The sequence below is a fragment of the Xiphophorus hellerii genome, chromosome 18 (assembly GCF_003331165.1).
Source record: "Xiphophorus hellerii strain 12219 chromosome 18, Xiphophorus_hellerii-4.1, whole genome shotgun sequence".
NCBI lineage: Eukaryota > Metazoa > Chordata > Actinopteri > Cyprinodontiformes > Poeciliidae > Xiphophorus > Xiphophorus hellerii.
In genome coordinates, this window is record NC_045689.1 from 12,541,451 (window position 1) to 12,558,322 (window position 16,872).

Here is a 16,872-nt window from a genome sequence, read left to right on the forward strand (position 1 = left end):
GACATCAGCACAAGAACAGAGTCAGTAATTCTGTTTGCATAATGGACTGTCTGATAAGCAGAAGATAATACAACCATGCTCTTTGCTTAGAGACTCACACTCATTTACTGTTACATTTCCCTCAAATACACTTATTTGCAAAATTTACAAAAATTTTTGTAGCATTTGTAGCAAAGTCTGTAGGTAGTGTCTTCACTATTAATGGACACAACCCCTCCCCCATGGTTACATGACCACACGGCTAATTGTAACGCATAAAACCACAGCCATGTGACCCTGCAGTCCTTCAAGCTTGAAAGAAGTAATTACTCTGATTAATTGTATGTGTGAACTATCGATGAGTGCAGCTTGTCTAGTGTGTGGTGCACAGCTGGCTGCTACAGCACAACATGCTCTGCTGTGCAAAAGTATTCAGCACCTCTTGAATTTGTCACATGTTGTCCATTCACAACTGCAGTCATCTGTGTAATTTATTGGAGCTTCATGTTTTCCACTACTTTTTGCAAAAAATAAATAAAATAAATTCCAACCTCATTAAGATTAGATTGAGAGCAACTGTGAACATCAATTTTCAAGTCTTGCTTCAGATTCTGAATTGGATTTAGCTCTGGACTTTGACTAGGCCATTCTTACACATATGCTTTAAGTTAAATTTAATAGTAATAATTTGGTGATGTCTGGAGATATTTCAACACATGGAGTAAAGGGGGATGAATATGAACATATAAGCACACACACAGTCTCTTAATGTCTCAAATACACATAAAATGTTATTTATACATAAACACAAGATGAAAAAGGCAAAATTTAAATGCATTCATAAAAATAACTATGCCAGATCCAACAGACCAATACACAAGAGGCTGGATCCAACTGAGCTGCCACTCAGAGGGAAAGTGTGCCACCTGTTGTTCGTTTGCTGAATTTCTCCCAGCACTAATATAAATCACCTGTTTATTACAAGCAGAGGGGATTTTCTGACTGCGTTCACCTGTGCTCCTAAAAATAAAGGCTGTTCTTAGTCATTCTTTGAAACATTTTCTATGAGTAAATCGTTCTCTTTTTTTCCTTAGGAAATATTTCCGAATTTCCTACAGCTTCAGATCACTATGATGTGGATACAAATGAACAAATTAAACTTTTAGATTGTCCTTGTGCAAAATTTAATCTGATACATCTGTAGAGTCATCTGAAGAGGAATGGGAGCAGAAATGTCCTCATTGTTAGATATAAAGAACCTCAGCAATGTAGAGATGGACATATATTTCCAAATGAGTTTGTGCAAAGAAAGCAAAGTAATTGTTAAAGGGAGCATAAACTTTTGGAACCAGTTTGCTGCAGAGAATCGTCTTTTTCTGGCTTCTAACCAGGACGGTTTAGTAGTTACCCACCCGCCGAGACGGTCTGAACAGTCAGCAGCAGGTGGTCTCCTGTGAAATTTACTCCCGTGTTGTTCCGCTGCTGATGTTCATGGGGCGCCCTCCTGTGTACACATAAGGTACTGCAAACCAAGATCACACTGTATGACATTAAAAAAAATTGAATAGTGCGTAAAAGTTAGTAAAACAAATCCAACCTTTGCAAGGGTCTGTCTGCTTTCAAGAACGAAATAAAGGTTCTGCTTTTAGGAAAAACAACATAAATGTTTACAACTTTTTTAAACCTCAAATTGGATAATGTTTTCCTTGTGGCATAATATGTGTATCGGTGTCTTTAAAGGTCACCTGGGTGCCGTTTTAGGAAAAGACAGCTCTGCAACCCTTAAAAGTGAATCAGACACGCAGCCAAAACGTTTTACAAATACAAGTGAGTCGCATACTGAGCTGACTCACAATAATGATTAATGCAGATCATTGTCTAAACATTAACACTTGCAGAATGTCACCAGAAGAAAACACAGTTCTAGCCAACACTATAACTGTTGTGAATAAATCAGCTGTCTGTTATATAAACACAAAATCTGTTCATTTGAAAAGCTTTATTCTGCCAAAATGAGAATCATACTGGGAGCCATGCTTCATGTACAACTAGTCTGGACTAATAAGCACATTAATGTCCCCCTTTATAACTGACCCTTGTCAATGCCTTTCTGTGTGTAATTCTTTTTCTACCCCTAGATGATACAAAATACGAAGCCATTACTGCAACTTGATTTCCTCAGTTCTACAGCCATTGATTTCATGATTTGCTTAGTTGTGTTTCTCTTTGAAACCAGGCCACAAAAAGAGCTATTACTTTTAGCAACCGTGTACTTTTTTTTTAAACTTTGAAAGTACTAGTGGAGAAATTCCTTTATTTTGGATTTTGTGTGACTGTTTGTGACAAACTGTTTTCTCAAACCTCTGTTTGTCTTGTCAAGTCTGCTGATATCACATTTTTTATAAACCAAAACTAAGAAAACTTGCAGTAAATTCCTGGTATCGTGGGCAGCAAGGCTGAAAATTCTCACCATATATTAAGACTTTCTGATCATCTCACATTTTAGAGGTGAATAAAATGTTAATATATTGTTTATCTGCGAAGCAAAGACAATCAGTCACAGAAAGAAAATTTGTTTCTTTTCTTTATTTGGTCAATGTTATTTTATTTAAGATCAAAGTCAAGAGTTTCAATTACCAGAATTGAATAAAAACTGCATTTTACACAGAAAAATAAACTAAAGCAAGAATCTGTGACAAAGAAAAGTGATAGTTTTTAAACCAAACTTTCAATGTTGTATTTACATATAATTAGATGAGACTGCATTTCTGGTTTAGTGCAGCTGCATTAGCTTTCTGAGAAGTAAATCTACTCCAATACTCAGGGCTTTTAACCCACTGGAATGTCTAAATGTGCTAAGATATTGATTTTATTCTCATTGCTTTCGCTATATAGCAAATATAACTGTAAATGATATTCAAGGCAATAAGTGAAATAAATCCATAATTAATGATATGTTTAATTGAGTAGAAATATACCCATGAAGGCACACGCTGCTGCAGATGAACCTCGTGAACCACAGGAACACCCCAAACTTTGTTTTTCTAACTCCAAGATTTTCAATCTCTGCTCTCTGTGCAACAAGAGACCAAAAAGATGCTTCCTATGGCTTGGGGGAATTAAGAAAATCCAAACAACTCCCTTTTACTTTAAATTAACTAGTTAGTAAGTATGGTAAGTATGAGCAGCCCGCTGCAGAAAGGGAAGAAACAATAATATAAACCTCGGTTTAAGTTCTTCTGCAACTTAACGAGAACTGAGGAGATAAACATCAGACATGAAAAAAACTGTCTGTTAAAAGTTAAATGTGCAGCTTGTTCTTTTGTCCAGTTCGACTCAAAGTTCCTTGATGCTGAGAGGCTGCAGAAAAACAGCTCTGCCGCTGGATATGACGCCTTATAACTGATGCAGAACCAGTTTGTAAAATAAAGGCAGATAAGAGTGAAACAGATACTTCAGCAGAGCTGACAGCACCCCACCTAGTGATTATATCAAGCCTCTGAGGTTCCTCTTTAGTCCCCATGAAAGCTGATTCCAGTTCAGTTTAGTTTCTTAGTGCCGTTGGGTTGATCCCTCTCAGGTTCCTTGAGCGTTGGGATTCACAGTGCTGAATGGGACCATCTAAGGAAGACTGGAAAGTTGTTCCGAATGTGGCGGGCGGTCACAGGGTGTCGGTGCGAGCAAAGCAGCCGTTGCACACCCTGACCGGGTGGTCCCAGCCTCGGGAAGGAACGGGTTTGATGTGGGTGGAGCAGGGGCCACACACCCCCTGACCACAGGCCCTGCAGTGGTGCTTGGACATGGCTGGGGTGAAGGGCTTATTGCATTCATGGCACTGGGTGATGCTGTGGTCCGGGACCCAGTAGTCTGGCCGAGCCACGTCCTTCACGAAAGCTGATCAGCGATACAAAAACCCCCCAAAAATTAAATTTTAGCTGTCATTATTTAAGAATATTGACAAATTGTGAGATATAGGCTTCCTGCCAATGCAAAAATATACATGAAAACGCAAGGTTTTACTGATCTGTTTTATCTGATATCATCTTTAAAGGAGTATGTGGGAGTCTTAACATAATGCGATGAGGAAGAAGTAGAAGGACTCACAGCGGGGGTAGTCCAACGCCGTGGTGACCATATCCACTGTGGATTGAGCCACCTCCGTAACCCTGCGAGCCATCAGACCGTGAGACTCCACTTTACTCACTATTGGAAAGAAAAGTACATTCAAAGTGTCACAAACATCACCTCATAGTGTTACACTCACTGATTGGCTGTGTGGGTCTTACCCTGGCTGTTGGTATCGGTGGGTCCTCCCCCCTGGTGGCAGGGCTGACACACCCGGACAGGACTGCTTCCCCAGCCCCGCTGTGGCACCGGCATCCTGTGGTTGGAGCAGGGATGACAGAAACCCTCGCCGCATGATCGACAGTGATGCTTCCGATCCGCCTCCTTGAACTCTTTCTGGCATCCATGACAGGCCTGAAGGGAGGGAGGGAGACGTGGATGGACATGCTTCAATAATATCAGTGCGAAAGCTTTGTGAGCAGTGATGTCAGTAACTCTAATCTCTCCAATTCTTTCAGTAATGACTAATCTAATGCCTCATTTCTAATCCAGTAATCAGATTAGAGTTATCCAAGTCTACTATCGTTATCCTTTTACTTGTTTCTTTCGTCTTGTGCCTCAAGGAGAGATGTCTCATGTTTAACACCAGGCAGCAACACAAACGTAAACAATGGAGGGAGGAGAGAGATTAGCGTTTACTTTGTGTCAGCTACCGATGACAATATCAAGGCATGTTGTCGACAAAGTGTTGCTGTAACACCCTTGAATGCAGAGGAGACGGAATAACGAGACTGATTTCCTCTACTTCTCTCATGCAGCAGTTTAATGCAATAAGGAGAGAGGGCGAAAGCCCCCTAGTGGAGGATGGAGCTACTACCAGTCGATCCCAGAATAGGCTTATCAACTGATTGCTGATGTACATAGCCCGATTTCATTTAATAAAATGACATAAACATGAAAAAAACAACAACTTTTTTTTAGCAATTTTTTTTTACTGCATGTACATTTTGGGGGAAGGAGTTCTGTTGACTAATATGAAGTCATATTTATTGTAAACCATTTTTACAATAAAATGTAAGAGTTTATTTCATTTCAACTCTGAAATGAAATAAATTTTTACTACTGCTTCTGAGGGTATAATAATCATTTTAAAACTTTCCAAACCATTTAACTACAAAAATTCTACATCAAGAACAACAGCATTACAATATTTGAAGAAACATTAGGGATCGCAGCTTGGTACAGTCAAGCTGACGAAGCAAGCTCCACCAGGTGGTGTGAAGCAGAGAGATGCAACTAAATGGCAGAAGGTCCCCCAACACCAAAACAACAAAAACTGAACTTCAGTGTAAAACCAGTAAGAGGATAGGACTTGGAAGAAGTTGCTGCCCTTAAACACTACTGACTGAAACTGGTTGGCATTTTTATATTAAAGCATCGGAAGCTGAATGTAATTAATAAAGTAACTTGTGATCCAACTTACTTTTAAAATCAAGTAATCAGCAAAATAACTCTGTTGCTTTTTTAAGGAATAATCTGGAATCAAGTTACTTTTGGAAATACAGCTACTCTGCCATACTTACAATGCCAGTTGTTACGTATGGCAGAGTATCTGTGTTGCTGTGAGTCTGTTTCTGAGTCAGTTTTGAATCTCTGCTTTAGTTCTTGGAACTTACAGTGATCTCTGCGTTGGGTCTCCAGTACGGCGGAGCCACCTGGTCAGTCAGCCAGGCAGTGACGGCTTTGGTGGGGCCGGTTCCATACTCAGACACTGACTGGATCACATAGTTCATCCCGTCCAGAACCCTTTGAGCCGCGTTCTGGTGGCTGGTCATGAACATGTCGGACTAAAAGAAGACAGAGGGATCCAACAGAGAGGAAGAGAATCATATCAACGTATTCTGATCATCTCTGGACTGTTAAACCGACAACACGATTAAAATATGTTCAAAATAAACTGGAGAGGTTTTGTCATTTTATTTATAGGTGCTGAAATATTGTGCCAGATATGATTGTTGCCTCACATCCTCCCAGACATGCTTGACCTCGGAGCGGACCACGCCGCTTTCAGGGTCCTGGTTGCCCATCCAGTACTGCCTGCTCCGGTAGATTACGCCGCAGCTGGCGCACTCCAGCACGTATCTAAGTTAAGGACAGGAAGAAATAATCAGAAGCTAGATATGAACCAGAGAAGAATGTGTGTGTGTGTGTGTATCGTCTTACCCTGACCAGGCGTATTTGGCCAGCCCAAACCACGGGTTGTCAGAAGAAGCCGAGGTTTTGGGCACAACGATCACCTCCCGGCCTCCTTCGTAGCACCGCTGGAGACAGAACCAAGTCAAACAGAAAGACGGTAAATTAACTGGGCCTTCTAACAAAAACTGGGAGAGCAGTGACTCACTGTGGTGCTGCTGACTTACTTTACAGATGAGGACCTTGTTGTTGAACTGGTGAGCAAACTGGCAGAGTCCATCTGCCATGTGGGGGACCCGGTCTCTGAGGTGATTCATGCCGTTTTTACAACGGATGCTAAAAGGTGCAGAGAGGAAATTATAAGGGCAGATCTGATTAAATGTTTCATTTTAATCAACCAGTTATTGTTATTTTATCTTCAACTCAATATTACAGTTTAATACAAGGCTTTAGAGGGAGATGGCAAAAGGAAACATCATAAAATAATTAAAAAAGAAAATATATGACATTTATAAAGATAAACCTTGTGTGCATGTTTTATGTGACCAAAGCTAAAACCCAGGCTTAACTAAAGATTAAGCTCGGGAAATACCGCCAGAGCAGAGCTTGCTCAGTAATGGAGTGTTGGGTGGCTTTTGGATGCTGGCGTGGGGTTGATCGGGCAACAAGACCTTTTTCTCCAAGGAAAACACCATGCAGTAAGGGATATGATCCTCATTCCTCATGATCGATGGAAGAGAACATGCGACCATGAATCCTCTCTGGAATTTGGGGTTGTGGTTCAGATATTATTGGAGTTTTTAAGATGCCAATCAGCTGCTCCCAGTTTTAAAGCAATACCTTGTTGCCACAGATTGCCATCAGAATAATTGTGCACAAGCAAAAAGGTCACAGGAAAAATCCTTCCAGATGCACGGCATCTAAAACAACGATCAGACGGAAAATTTGTCCAAACATGCAGCATGTGAACCAAAACAATCACAAACAAATGTTTACAAAATGAACAAATCAGAACTAACATGACAGAGACACTCCAACATGCTGCCGCGAGCAGCAAAAACAAACAAAAAAATCCTGTATTCCAAGCCAAAGAAATGCCTGAACATTACATTCCAGAAGAATTTGATAAAAAGTGTTCCAGTAAAGTCTGAAGACTGTTGGACCAACTTACTTGCAGCTGAGGCACACAGAGGAGCAGGTGAAGTACTCATCAGGGAAGAAGGAGTACAGCGTAATTTTATCGTCTGATAGTTCTCCACTGAAACGCTCGCTCAGAGCCTGACAAGCAGAGAGAGGGGGAGCTTAGAGGGAGGAAAAGTGGAACTTAAAGTGGGATGAAAGCTAAACAGAAGGTAAGGAGAATCAACCCAGAGGACCAATTAAAACTAAGAACTGCACACTTTCCGATTCATCTGCTAAAGCTCGCTAAGACCACTTACTTCCAGAGCATGAAACACAATCCCAGGCTGGCGCGGGGAGCGCGTGTGAGTGTTATTCACTTGCTGCCTGACGGCCTCCAGCAGCTTGTTGTAGTCGGTGGGGGGGGTGACGGTCTGAGTGCCGACGTACTGGACCGAGCTGAAGGCCTCTGTCCCCAAACTCAAGTCATGGAAACGCTTCTGAAGAAGAGTGTCAGCATAACCAGGCGCCTTCGAGTCTAAGAGGGTGGATTTTTAAAAAATATCTTAGTACACTTGAGATAAGACAATACTAACTTACAAGTAACTTTTCAGCAAGATATAGGAGTTTGGTTTAAGTCAATAATTTCTTAAAATTGATGAAAAAGTACTAGTTCCGCTTGAATATTATTTTACATGGGAAAAGTCTACAAGTAAAATAACCTGCGGAACTAGAACTTTTTCATCAATAATATGACAACATGTGAAAACATTCATGCGGTATAAATACTTTTGCAAGGCTCTGTACTGTTTTTTTGTACCCTGGCCCAGCAGCTGAGTGTGTGTTGTCTCCTGAAAGACGATGACCGCGGGTCCGAGAGACGACAGGGGGACGTCCAGACCGCACCGACTGGACAGAGCCTTCAGCTCTCGGGTGAAGTGCTTCAGGTAGGCCCTGGACGCGCTGCTCAGGAACTGGAACATGTCATTGTGGAGACGCTCCGCCCGAGTGCGATAGACAACGATATCAGACACGGCCAAAATCTGACGAAGACGAGAGAACATGTATGTTCACTTACTGAAAGAATGGCAGAAGATTATTGCAATGGAGGCATCACAATATCACATCACAAGAACAGAAAGATTCAGAGAAACTCCTATTAGTTTATACAGAAAAACTCCTGGTGTACCAGGAACATTTAGTTGTATACTTCACTCAACCCACAGCAGGAATTAGAACAAACTTAAAATCCAGAGAAACTTCTATTAGTTTATCTTTTGCTGGGCAATGTAAAGAAAATAATTATTGTTTGGTGCTTAATATAGCTAATCCACGACATGTGTAAAGGTATAGCCAACACTTTAATTTGGAATAGTTTCTGTTGAGCAGTTGGGAATTCAGCAGACAAAGCAGGGCCTTTTTTCCTCCCCCTTTTGACAGACACAGCAATAAAATTTACAATTCCGAGAGAGCAGAACAGACTTCTTGGCGCCTCTCGGCCAGGTCGGACGGAGATGGGCACGAAGTGGTTAGATAAAAACCAGACATCGGAGCTGTAAAGAAGGGGAGTTTCCGGGAGTTTCTAAGTTTCTAATTGGTCAAAGAACGGAACGCCTTGACTGCATATATTAAATAGGGAAACACCTCTTTCATTAAAAAGTACAGGTCAGCAAGCCAGAGAGAGAGGTTTTTTTCCATCTTTTCCTCCACATTTTGGGCGCCTTTGTCTGTCTTTTGTGTTTCGTGTTGTCTGTTCTCTTGTCTGTATAAAATGTATATCTCTGTACCTCTGCAGCTTTGTTGTCGATTGCTTTGTATGAGATTAAACTCCGTGATCTGTGACGTCAACACGTTTTGTTGTTGTTTCGTTTTAACAGCACGCGGTTGCGGGTCGCTCATGGAGAACGCCGCTCGATCCCGGGCAAAAGGAAAAGAGGAAGGATCCAAAGGTTTTGTCCAAAGCTAGCATTTAATGATCCTCATTTTTTAATATTTGGGGGCTTCGTCCGGTTCTGGAATCTTGGCGGGTGGCGGTCTCTCCCCGATCGATCCGTCCGGCTGGTGCGGTAAGACGTTTTTTAATTACTCTTTTGTTGTGCGCAGCCACGCGGAGTTTCGGAGCTGCAAGGGTGGATAGTTTTGCTCTTAAAATAGTCTGTTGTTAGTTATAATTGGAATTTAACGATAGCCTGCGGTAGGCTTTCAGTGTGTGGTACACTGTATGGAAATACGCATGTACAGCGGACCGTAGCGGGTTCAGACTGAGGATTTTGCGCTCCCTCAGTTGTAAAAGCTGGGTTTTCTTAAGTTTATGTCTTTTTCCCTGGAGACCCATGGCTGTGCTCCTTAAAGAAAGAAATTTAGGAATTGTGTATTTTGAAATAACCTGGGGTAGGTTTATTCAGTGTGTGGGACACTTTAAAAAATGGCTTGCGGGAAGCTTTGACAATAGTCTGAGGTAGACTGTTCAGGAATCAAGTATTAGTGTTTGGCACACTTTAAAAATAGCTTGCGGGAAGCTTTGACAAATAGTCTGCGGTAGACTTTATAAACGGCCTGCGGTAGGCTTTGATATGGTGCATTTTTTATTTTTTGGCCGGCATTTTATTTTTCCCCGTCTGTCTGTTACGTTTGTCTGAAAACGTGTTTATGTTTCTCTGTGTGTCGCGATCTGTGCTTGTTGCCGCGACACGTGGCTGTCTGCTCCAGAGCTCTGGGTGTGTGTATGTGTGTATGTGTGTGTGCGTATGTGTGTCTGCGTGTGTGTCTGTGTGGCCGTGTGTGTGCGCGTGCACGAGTTCGGGCTGGCTGTGTGTTTCAGCAGAGTGTTAAGTTGTTTGGATAGCGCTGTGTGTGTGAATTTGCATTGATTTTGCTGCGTTTTATTGTGAAGTTATTATGGACACTGAGTTGCGACACGTGCTATACGCTATTTTATGGTCGGGGTTCGTCTTAACGGGGAAAGTAGAACGATGGCGAAAACGTGGTCGTTTAGTTTAAAACATAAATAACTAAATAAAATAAATAGGAGTTCAGTACATAACACTGGTACCAGAAAACAAAATTATTGGTTGTGGTTTGATTTTAACATAACTTTGAGATGTCTCTCTTTTTAAACGTGCACGGGGATTTAAAAGGTTACTGACGATTGGGGTTTAAAATTAATTAAATTGACACATGACAACATTGGACAATTTCTGAAGCTTCAGTAAATTTCATATAAACTTTAGTAAAATTGATATAAATTACAGTAAAATTTGATAGAATAATGACCACAGACTGACACTTGGGGACTGATGAAATTTTGACTGACTATAAAACCTGGCCAGATGTGTGTGTTTTGTGTTTTCTGTAATGTGTTGTGTGTTTTTATTTGGTTATAATTCATGTTGGTTTGACAGAGTGTGTGATTGGAGATAAAATACCATTTGGTATTTTATGTCATATAACTACTGAATTTTTCTCAGTGCTGTTTGATGGTGCAAAATTTCTAGTTTTTACAAACATCCTCTGTGTTAAATTGAACTAACTTCTTAAAATTAAACAATAACAGCAGTAACTGTGACCTGCAGTGTACAGTTTGGAAGGTGATTAAAGGATAGAATCTTGATAAAATACATTATCTGAACAAATTGAAATTACAATATGGGTTCTACGGTTAAATAAATGAATAAATAAATAACGAAAGAAAGAATAAGCCAAGAAAATTAGGTCACAGAGGATTCTAGAAATGCTGTCTTGGCAAATTAATAGTTAAATACATAAATATGCTGAATGGATAAATAGATAAATACATAACTGATTAGGTACAGCTATGAAATAAATTAAATAAAAATTTATATAGACTTGAGAACTGAATAGTGGATATAATGTTAATTATTCCTTCTAAGGCTGTGAAGGTAGTAGGAAAATGGAATAACATACAATGAGTAAAATAGGATTTTTTCATGAGTTGAGGATAAGAAAAAAAAAAAAAAAAAACGAAGATTTTTAGAGAAACAGGCTCTAACTGTAAGAGGTAATTGTTCAGATAACAACAAACTGCAATATACAACTGACTCTAGATATTTTCACAATCAGTCTTTTTCAAACAGACCAAAACTTTAAGATAGATAAAAGATTGTTAAATCTACAGGACTTACGGATAATTAGACAGGATAAATTAGAAGTCACTCTCTTGTTAAATAGAAATTGGTTAAATATAGAAAAGTTTGCTAAAATTTACAAGATTTGTTGTTGAAGGATAACATTAAGTTTGAAATAACTTATTGGTTAATAAATAAAAAAGATTATATGGAACTATTGTAGAGAATCAATATTAAACTGTAATACGAGATGATTCAATACTGCCTATAGACAGACGAGAGGGCTTCGAATAAAATAAAATAAGAAAATTAAGTAAAATAAATACATAGAACAAAACAAGAAGAAGCGACAAGTATGTTTATTTAAGATATGAGAATAATGGAGCTCAGGGAGGAGTTTCAACCCCCATTCACAGAAGTTCAGCACGGGAGAACAAGCTACAGCTGTGCTGTAATTTCTACCCCCACTAGATTCAACTAATTAACATGTGAAACCTTTTTGCATATCACTAATTTTAAGTACAAAGCAACCTCTGCTCACAGCAGCTCAGCAGAAAAGAACAAACAACTGTAAGGCAAATAATTTTCTCTCCCATCGTTTAAACTACCTCCTGGAAAATGTAAAATATAAGTTTGTAGCATCGAAACACTGAGTCGCCTGTCACACACAGACACTCTTGGTAATGATTTTCTGTTTTCCTTTCATATTACTTTATATATTAAGTAGTGAGTAATTTAGGATTTTACTCTTTACATTTCTTTACATTAGTCTGATTTTTTATTTGGCTATTTGTGTCAGTTCTTTGTTTATTTTGTTAAATATAACGAATTATTTTTTTTTTGAGTTATCAGTTTCCTCTGGACCCTTCACCAGGGGATAGGGAACTTTGGTCTTTAGTTTAATTTCTTTCATTTGTAGATTTGGTTATATTCTGACCAGTATTTTTCGAAATTTATCATTTTTAGATTTTCTTGTCTAAGACTATATTTTTTTTTCTCTTTCAACGTCTCTCTGCCTGGTTTATGCATAACCTTCACTGAGTTTTTAATTGGTAAACACGTTTTGTCAAACACTGCTGAAAATTTTTGAGAAGTTTCTACAACGAATTATTTGATAATCATGAGAGTTAAATTGAATACTGAGTTTTGAAACTGTAATGTGAAATGTTTTTTGAACATAATAATCTTGAAGGTTTAAAGCATGCTACAATAAATTGTTCTGTTTGTTTTTGAAAGGTTTACTTTTTAGACGAGGGCAACGTTGCATATCGGTGGGATTTTTCTTAGCTTGAATAATAACCCTGTTTCATCAACATCGTTATTTCACATACTAGAAATAGTGATACATTAGCCAGTAATGTATCAAAGGGGGAGAAGATGCATGGGTTCATCTTTTATAATACTTAAACAAATTTTTGAAGAACATGTCTGATCTGTGCTACACATAAAAGTGAAAGGAAAATATTTTCTGGTAATATATGTGCTTATTTTAGATAGGTTTGAGTTGTTCTCCATTAAAAGATTTTCTGACAATGGGCTAACATATTTTGAGAAAATAGATAAATTTATAGTGATAATGAAGCATATTTTGGTTAATTAACTTGGGAAAATAATTATAGAAATTAAAATATTATTGTGTCAGCCATGTTCAGAGCATTAATTTAATGGAGCATGAATGTTTTAAGAAATGTTTTGAAGAATCTGTTCTTGATTAAAGTTATCACTAATCAGTAAAAGTACATAGGCGGGATTATAATGATTTTTGTAAACTTGATTTTGATTTTTTGATTTACATTCATTTACAACGAATTTGGATAAAACTTTAAATTCGACGACAAGTAAAAGCCTAGGTAATGTCGGTATATTTTGAAAATGTCTGGATTTGTTTCATTATAATTTCTCCAGGTCTAACTCTTTTGAATTTTGTTTCAGGAACGTATGTAAAATGATTTAGACAAATAACCAGTAAGATCTAGTTTCTTCTATGAAGGTAATTTAAACTGGACTGTTTAACTCACATTGTTATTCATTTTTTGGTGGTACATGTAAGCTTTACAACTACATTTTTAAGTTTTTGTGATTGTTTTGTTTCGTTTGTTTAATCCTATTTTTACAAGATTGGTTTAAGAAAAGATCTGCATATGTTTAACATTCTGGGAACACGTTACTTTGGAAACATGTCTTTTGAAGCAAATGATTACAGGGTTTTGGTGTTTTCCATCGGTTAGGAGCTATAGTATATTATAATAGAAACGTAAATTGAAGGGATCACATCCACCATTTGATGAACAGAACTGGACAGAGTAGAAGATAAGGTTTCACGTGATGTGTTGCTCATGGTTTTACACACAGACTGCCCTGGAGCTCGGTGCTCCAGGACTCTGGACTCTGTCATACAAGCTGTGTCATGCGAGGCGGGGGTGGGGCTCCTTGGAGAAGCGGCTTCACACTTATTTCGAAGACAACAGCCACAGAGCCACGAGCGTTGGAGGATTCACTTGAACACAAAGTGAATTGAAGATGTTTGTGTTGAATTACACAAATGAATGATGCCTTTGGATAAATCTGATCTCTGTCTTGTCATTATAGTTTTGCAGCTGGTTTCCTGGTGCCCTGCGGATGTGGTCTCCTTCAAAGTCTGCGTTCTTTGATAAAAAGGATTAAAATAATTTCCCTGGATGGAAAATAACAAAACAAATTTATTTTTAGGTGAAACCATCGTTTGATTATGCTGACTGTAATGAAGATGATATTAAAGAATGTGGTAATTGTGTTTCTGATGCTAATGAAATTCATGTTGAACACAAAATGTCTGTGTAATGACCTGTGACAGGTCGTTTCTTGAGGTTTCCAGTCGAAGAAGATCAAGCTGCAAGAGGATCATCATAAACTTTTATTGCGTGTTTTTCGTTCGTTGTGAACTCTGGAAAGGACTGTCGTTTTGTTTTTTGCGCGCATTTTTTGAACATTTCCTGACGAAGACTTCATATTTTTTAAGAGACTGTCGATGGACATTTAAAAAAAAAAAAAAACAGAAAAAGACGAGCAGCAGATTGTAACTTTGTGTGTTTCTCATTTTGGCAGATTGTAATTTTGTGGTGAATGTTGTCCTTTAAGTTGCAGACATTTCTTACTAATTTTTCTATGTATGTTTCTGTTTTGTTTTTTCATTTTATACTTTGGGTTTTGTTTGTCCTGTGTTTTTGTTTTATGATTTTATATTTCTGTAAGGATGAGTCGTTTTTACCCTTGGGTTTTGTTTGAAAAGGGGGAACTGTATATAATTAGGCTACGTCAACCTTTTGTTTTCTATTTTTTGTTTTGTTTTATTTTTTTAATACATAGTTTTTGGCTCTGTATTAGAAGGCTTAATCAATTTTTATTGAGGTCTTTTTGAAGACCTCAAAAGGGGGAACTGTAAAGAAAATAATTATTGTTTGGTGCTTAATATAGCTAATCCACGACATGTGTAAAGGTATAGCCAACACTTTAATTTGGAATAGTTTCTGTTGAGCAGTTGGGAATTCAGCAGACAAAGCAGGGCCTTTTTTCCTCCCCCTTTTGACAGACACAGCAATAAAATTTACAATTCCGAGAGAGCAGAACAGACTTCTTGGCGCCTCTCGGCCAGGTCGGACGGAGATGGGCACGAAGTGGTTAGATAAAAACCAGACATCGGAGCTGTAAAGAAGGGGAGTTTCCGGGAGTTTCTAAGTTTCTAATTGGTCAAAGAACGGAACGCCTTGACTGCATATATTAAATAGGGAAACACCTCTTTCATTAAAAAGTACAGGTCAGCAAGCCAGAGAGAGAGGTTTTTTTCCATCTTTTCCTCCACATTTTGGGCGCCTTTGTCTGTCTTTTGTGTTTCGTGTTGTCTGTTCTCTTGTCTGTATAAAATGTATATCTCTGTACCTCTGCAGCTTTGTTGTCGATTGCTTTGTATGAGATTAAACTCCGTGATCTGTGACGTCAACACGTTTTGTTGTTGTTTCGTTTTAACAGCACGCGGTTGCGGGTCGCTCATGGAGAACGCCGCTCGATCCCGGGCAAAAGGAAAAGAGGAAGGATCCAAAGGTTTTGTCCAAAGCTAGCATTTAATGATCCTCATTTTTTAATAGCAAACACAAATAAACCCAGCTCAGTAATGGCTACTGGAAACACCTCAAAATGACTCCAAACAACAAACTGTAGTGCTGCCTGTCATTAACTATGCAGAAATAGATAAGTTTATAGATTTAAAGCATCAAGACCAATCAGAAACCTCTAAATTCACCTTTAGAAGAAGACGCATTCTCTGGTTTTGATTGGCTGCTGCTCCCAACAGACCCTCTGTATCCAGGGCGATGAGGTTCAGGGAGGGATTGTAAGCGGCCCACACGCCCACCGTGCAGGAGCTGGGGGACTTGGAGGTGTAGAACACGCTCTCACCCCCAAACAGGATGTGGTTGAGCGTGTGGGACTTGCCATCACCGGTGTTGCCAAAGATGGAGAGGACCTTGACCCCAGTGACGTCAGCACAGCCGAGCCTCTCCACAAACTCAGCGTCATTTTTCACCTGGAAGAGGAGAGACAGGATGAGGGAGAAAGCTGTGTCTGTGAGGTTGAAGCATGAGAGCAGGCTCCAGGTGTTACTCAATTAGAATGAGTCTGGGTGAGGATGACAGAATCATCAGGAGAAAACATAATAAGAAACCAATTTGTCCCGTTGTGGGGTCAGAGCAGTTGCATTTACAATCAATGTCTTGATGAGCTTTAACATGTTTAGATAAGTAAAAAAAAGTCCTTATCTAGCTGCACTTTGATCACGTAATAAAAACAAAGTGAGAGTGCCTCCCTGTGGGTCAGAAGAGAATGACTCACTAGGTCCTTTCCCTAATGACAAGTCAACACGCTGCTCTGTCTCCGTCTGCTGTTAAAAACACTCTAAACATTTCTGGAGAATTATCTAAAACTTACACAATAGAAGTAGACATCTTAACGCTGCTACATGTTTAAATAAAAGGCTGGAAATAGCGAATAGTTAAAACGAGCTAACTTCGCAAATTTAAAAAGAACTGTATAATGTTCTAAAAGATGTAAAAAAAGAGAGAGAGAGAGAGAAAGAGAGAGAGAGAAATATTTCCCTATGTGCACCTTGAGGCATGGGCCTCCATTAGAGGGAGTGTTAGCTTCGCTTTAGCCAAATAGCTAGCTGTTAGCATTAGCTCGGCTAACTTTACCTGCAGGTTTTCCTGTTCGTCCACCAGCAGGAAGCTCTGGGCCCCCTCCCTCAACTCCTCTGACTTCTTTGGGCCGACCGACAGACTATCCATTTCCTTCATCAGTATTTCCGACATCGTCCTTTAAACATTCAAAACATAGTGGAGACGCCAGGACGCAAAACGAAAGTTCAGCATGACTGTCAATCACAACAGCCACAGAGAGTGAG

At 39.2% G+C, this 16,872-nt stretch overlaps 1 protein-coding gene across 1 annotated transcript; it reads right to left on the minus strand.

The window, feature by feature from the left end:
• Nucleotides 1–2,546: 2,546 nt before the first annotated feature.
• Nucleotides 2,547–16,780, minus strand: LOC116707990 (zinc finger FYVE domain-containing protein 1). The gene is made up of 12 exons (XM_032545725.1): nucleotides 16,664–16,780; nucleotides 15,718–15,999; nucleotides 8,177–8,399; nucleotides 7,677–7,894; nucleotides 7,409–7,515; nucleotides 6,465–6,573; nucleotides 6,268–6,365; nucleotides 6,069–6,186; nucleotides 5,721–5,891; nucleotides 4,266–4,458; nucleotides 4,084–4,182; nucleotides 2,547–3,873 (listed from the first exon to the last, which is right to left on the minus strand). Exons 1-12 carry the CDS (start codon nucleotides 16,778–16,780, stop codon nucleotides 3,641–3,643), a joined length of 1,968 nt encoding a protein of 655 aa, XP_032401616.1. The 3' UTR covers nucleotides 2,547–3,640.
• Between the last annotated feature and the right edge of the window lie 92 nt (nucleotides 16,781–16,872).

Bases quoted from the DNA above. Each gene is read 5' to 3' on its own strand.
- LOC116707990 (XM_032545725.1), bottom strand. From the start codon at position 16,780: ATGTCGGAAATACTGATGAAGGAAATGGATAGTCTGTCGGTCGGCCCA. The intron at 6,187-6,267 runs GTAAGACGATAC...TCCTTAACTTAG, and splicing joins GCCAAATACGCCTGGTCAGG to ATACGTGCTGGAGTGCGCCA. The intron at 4,459-5,720 runs GTAAGTTCCAAG...CCCTCCCTTCAG, and splicing joins GACCCAACGCAGAGATCACT to GCCTGTCATGGATGCCAGAA.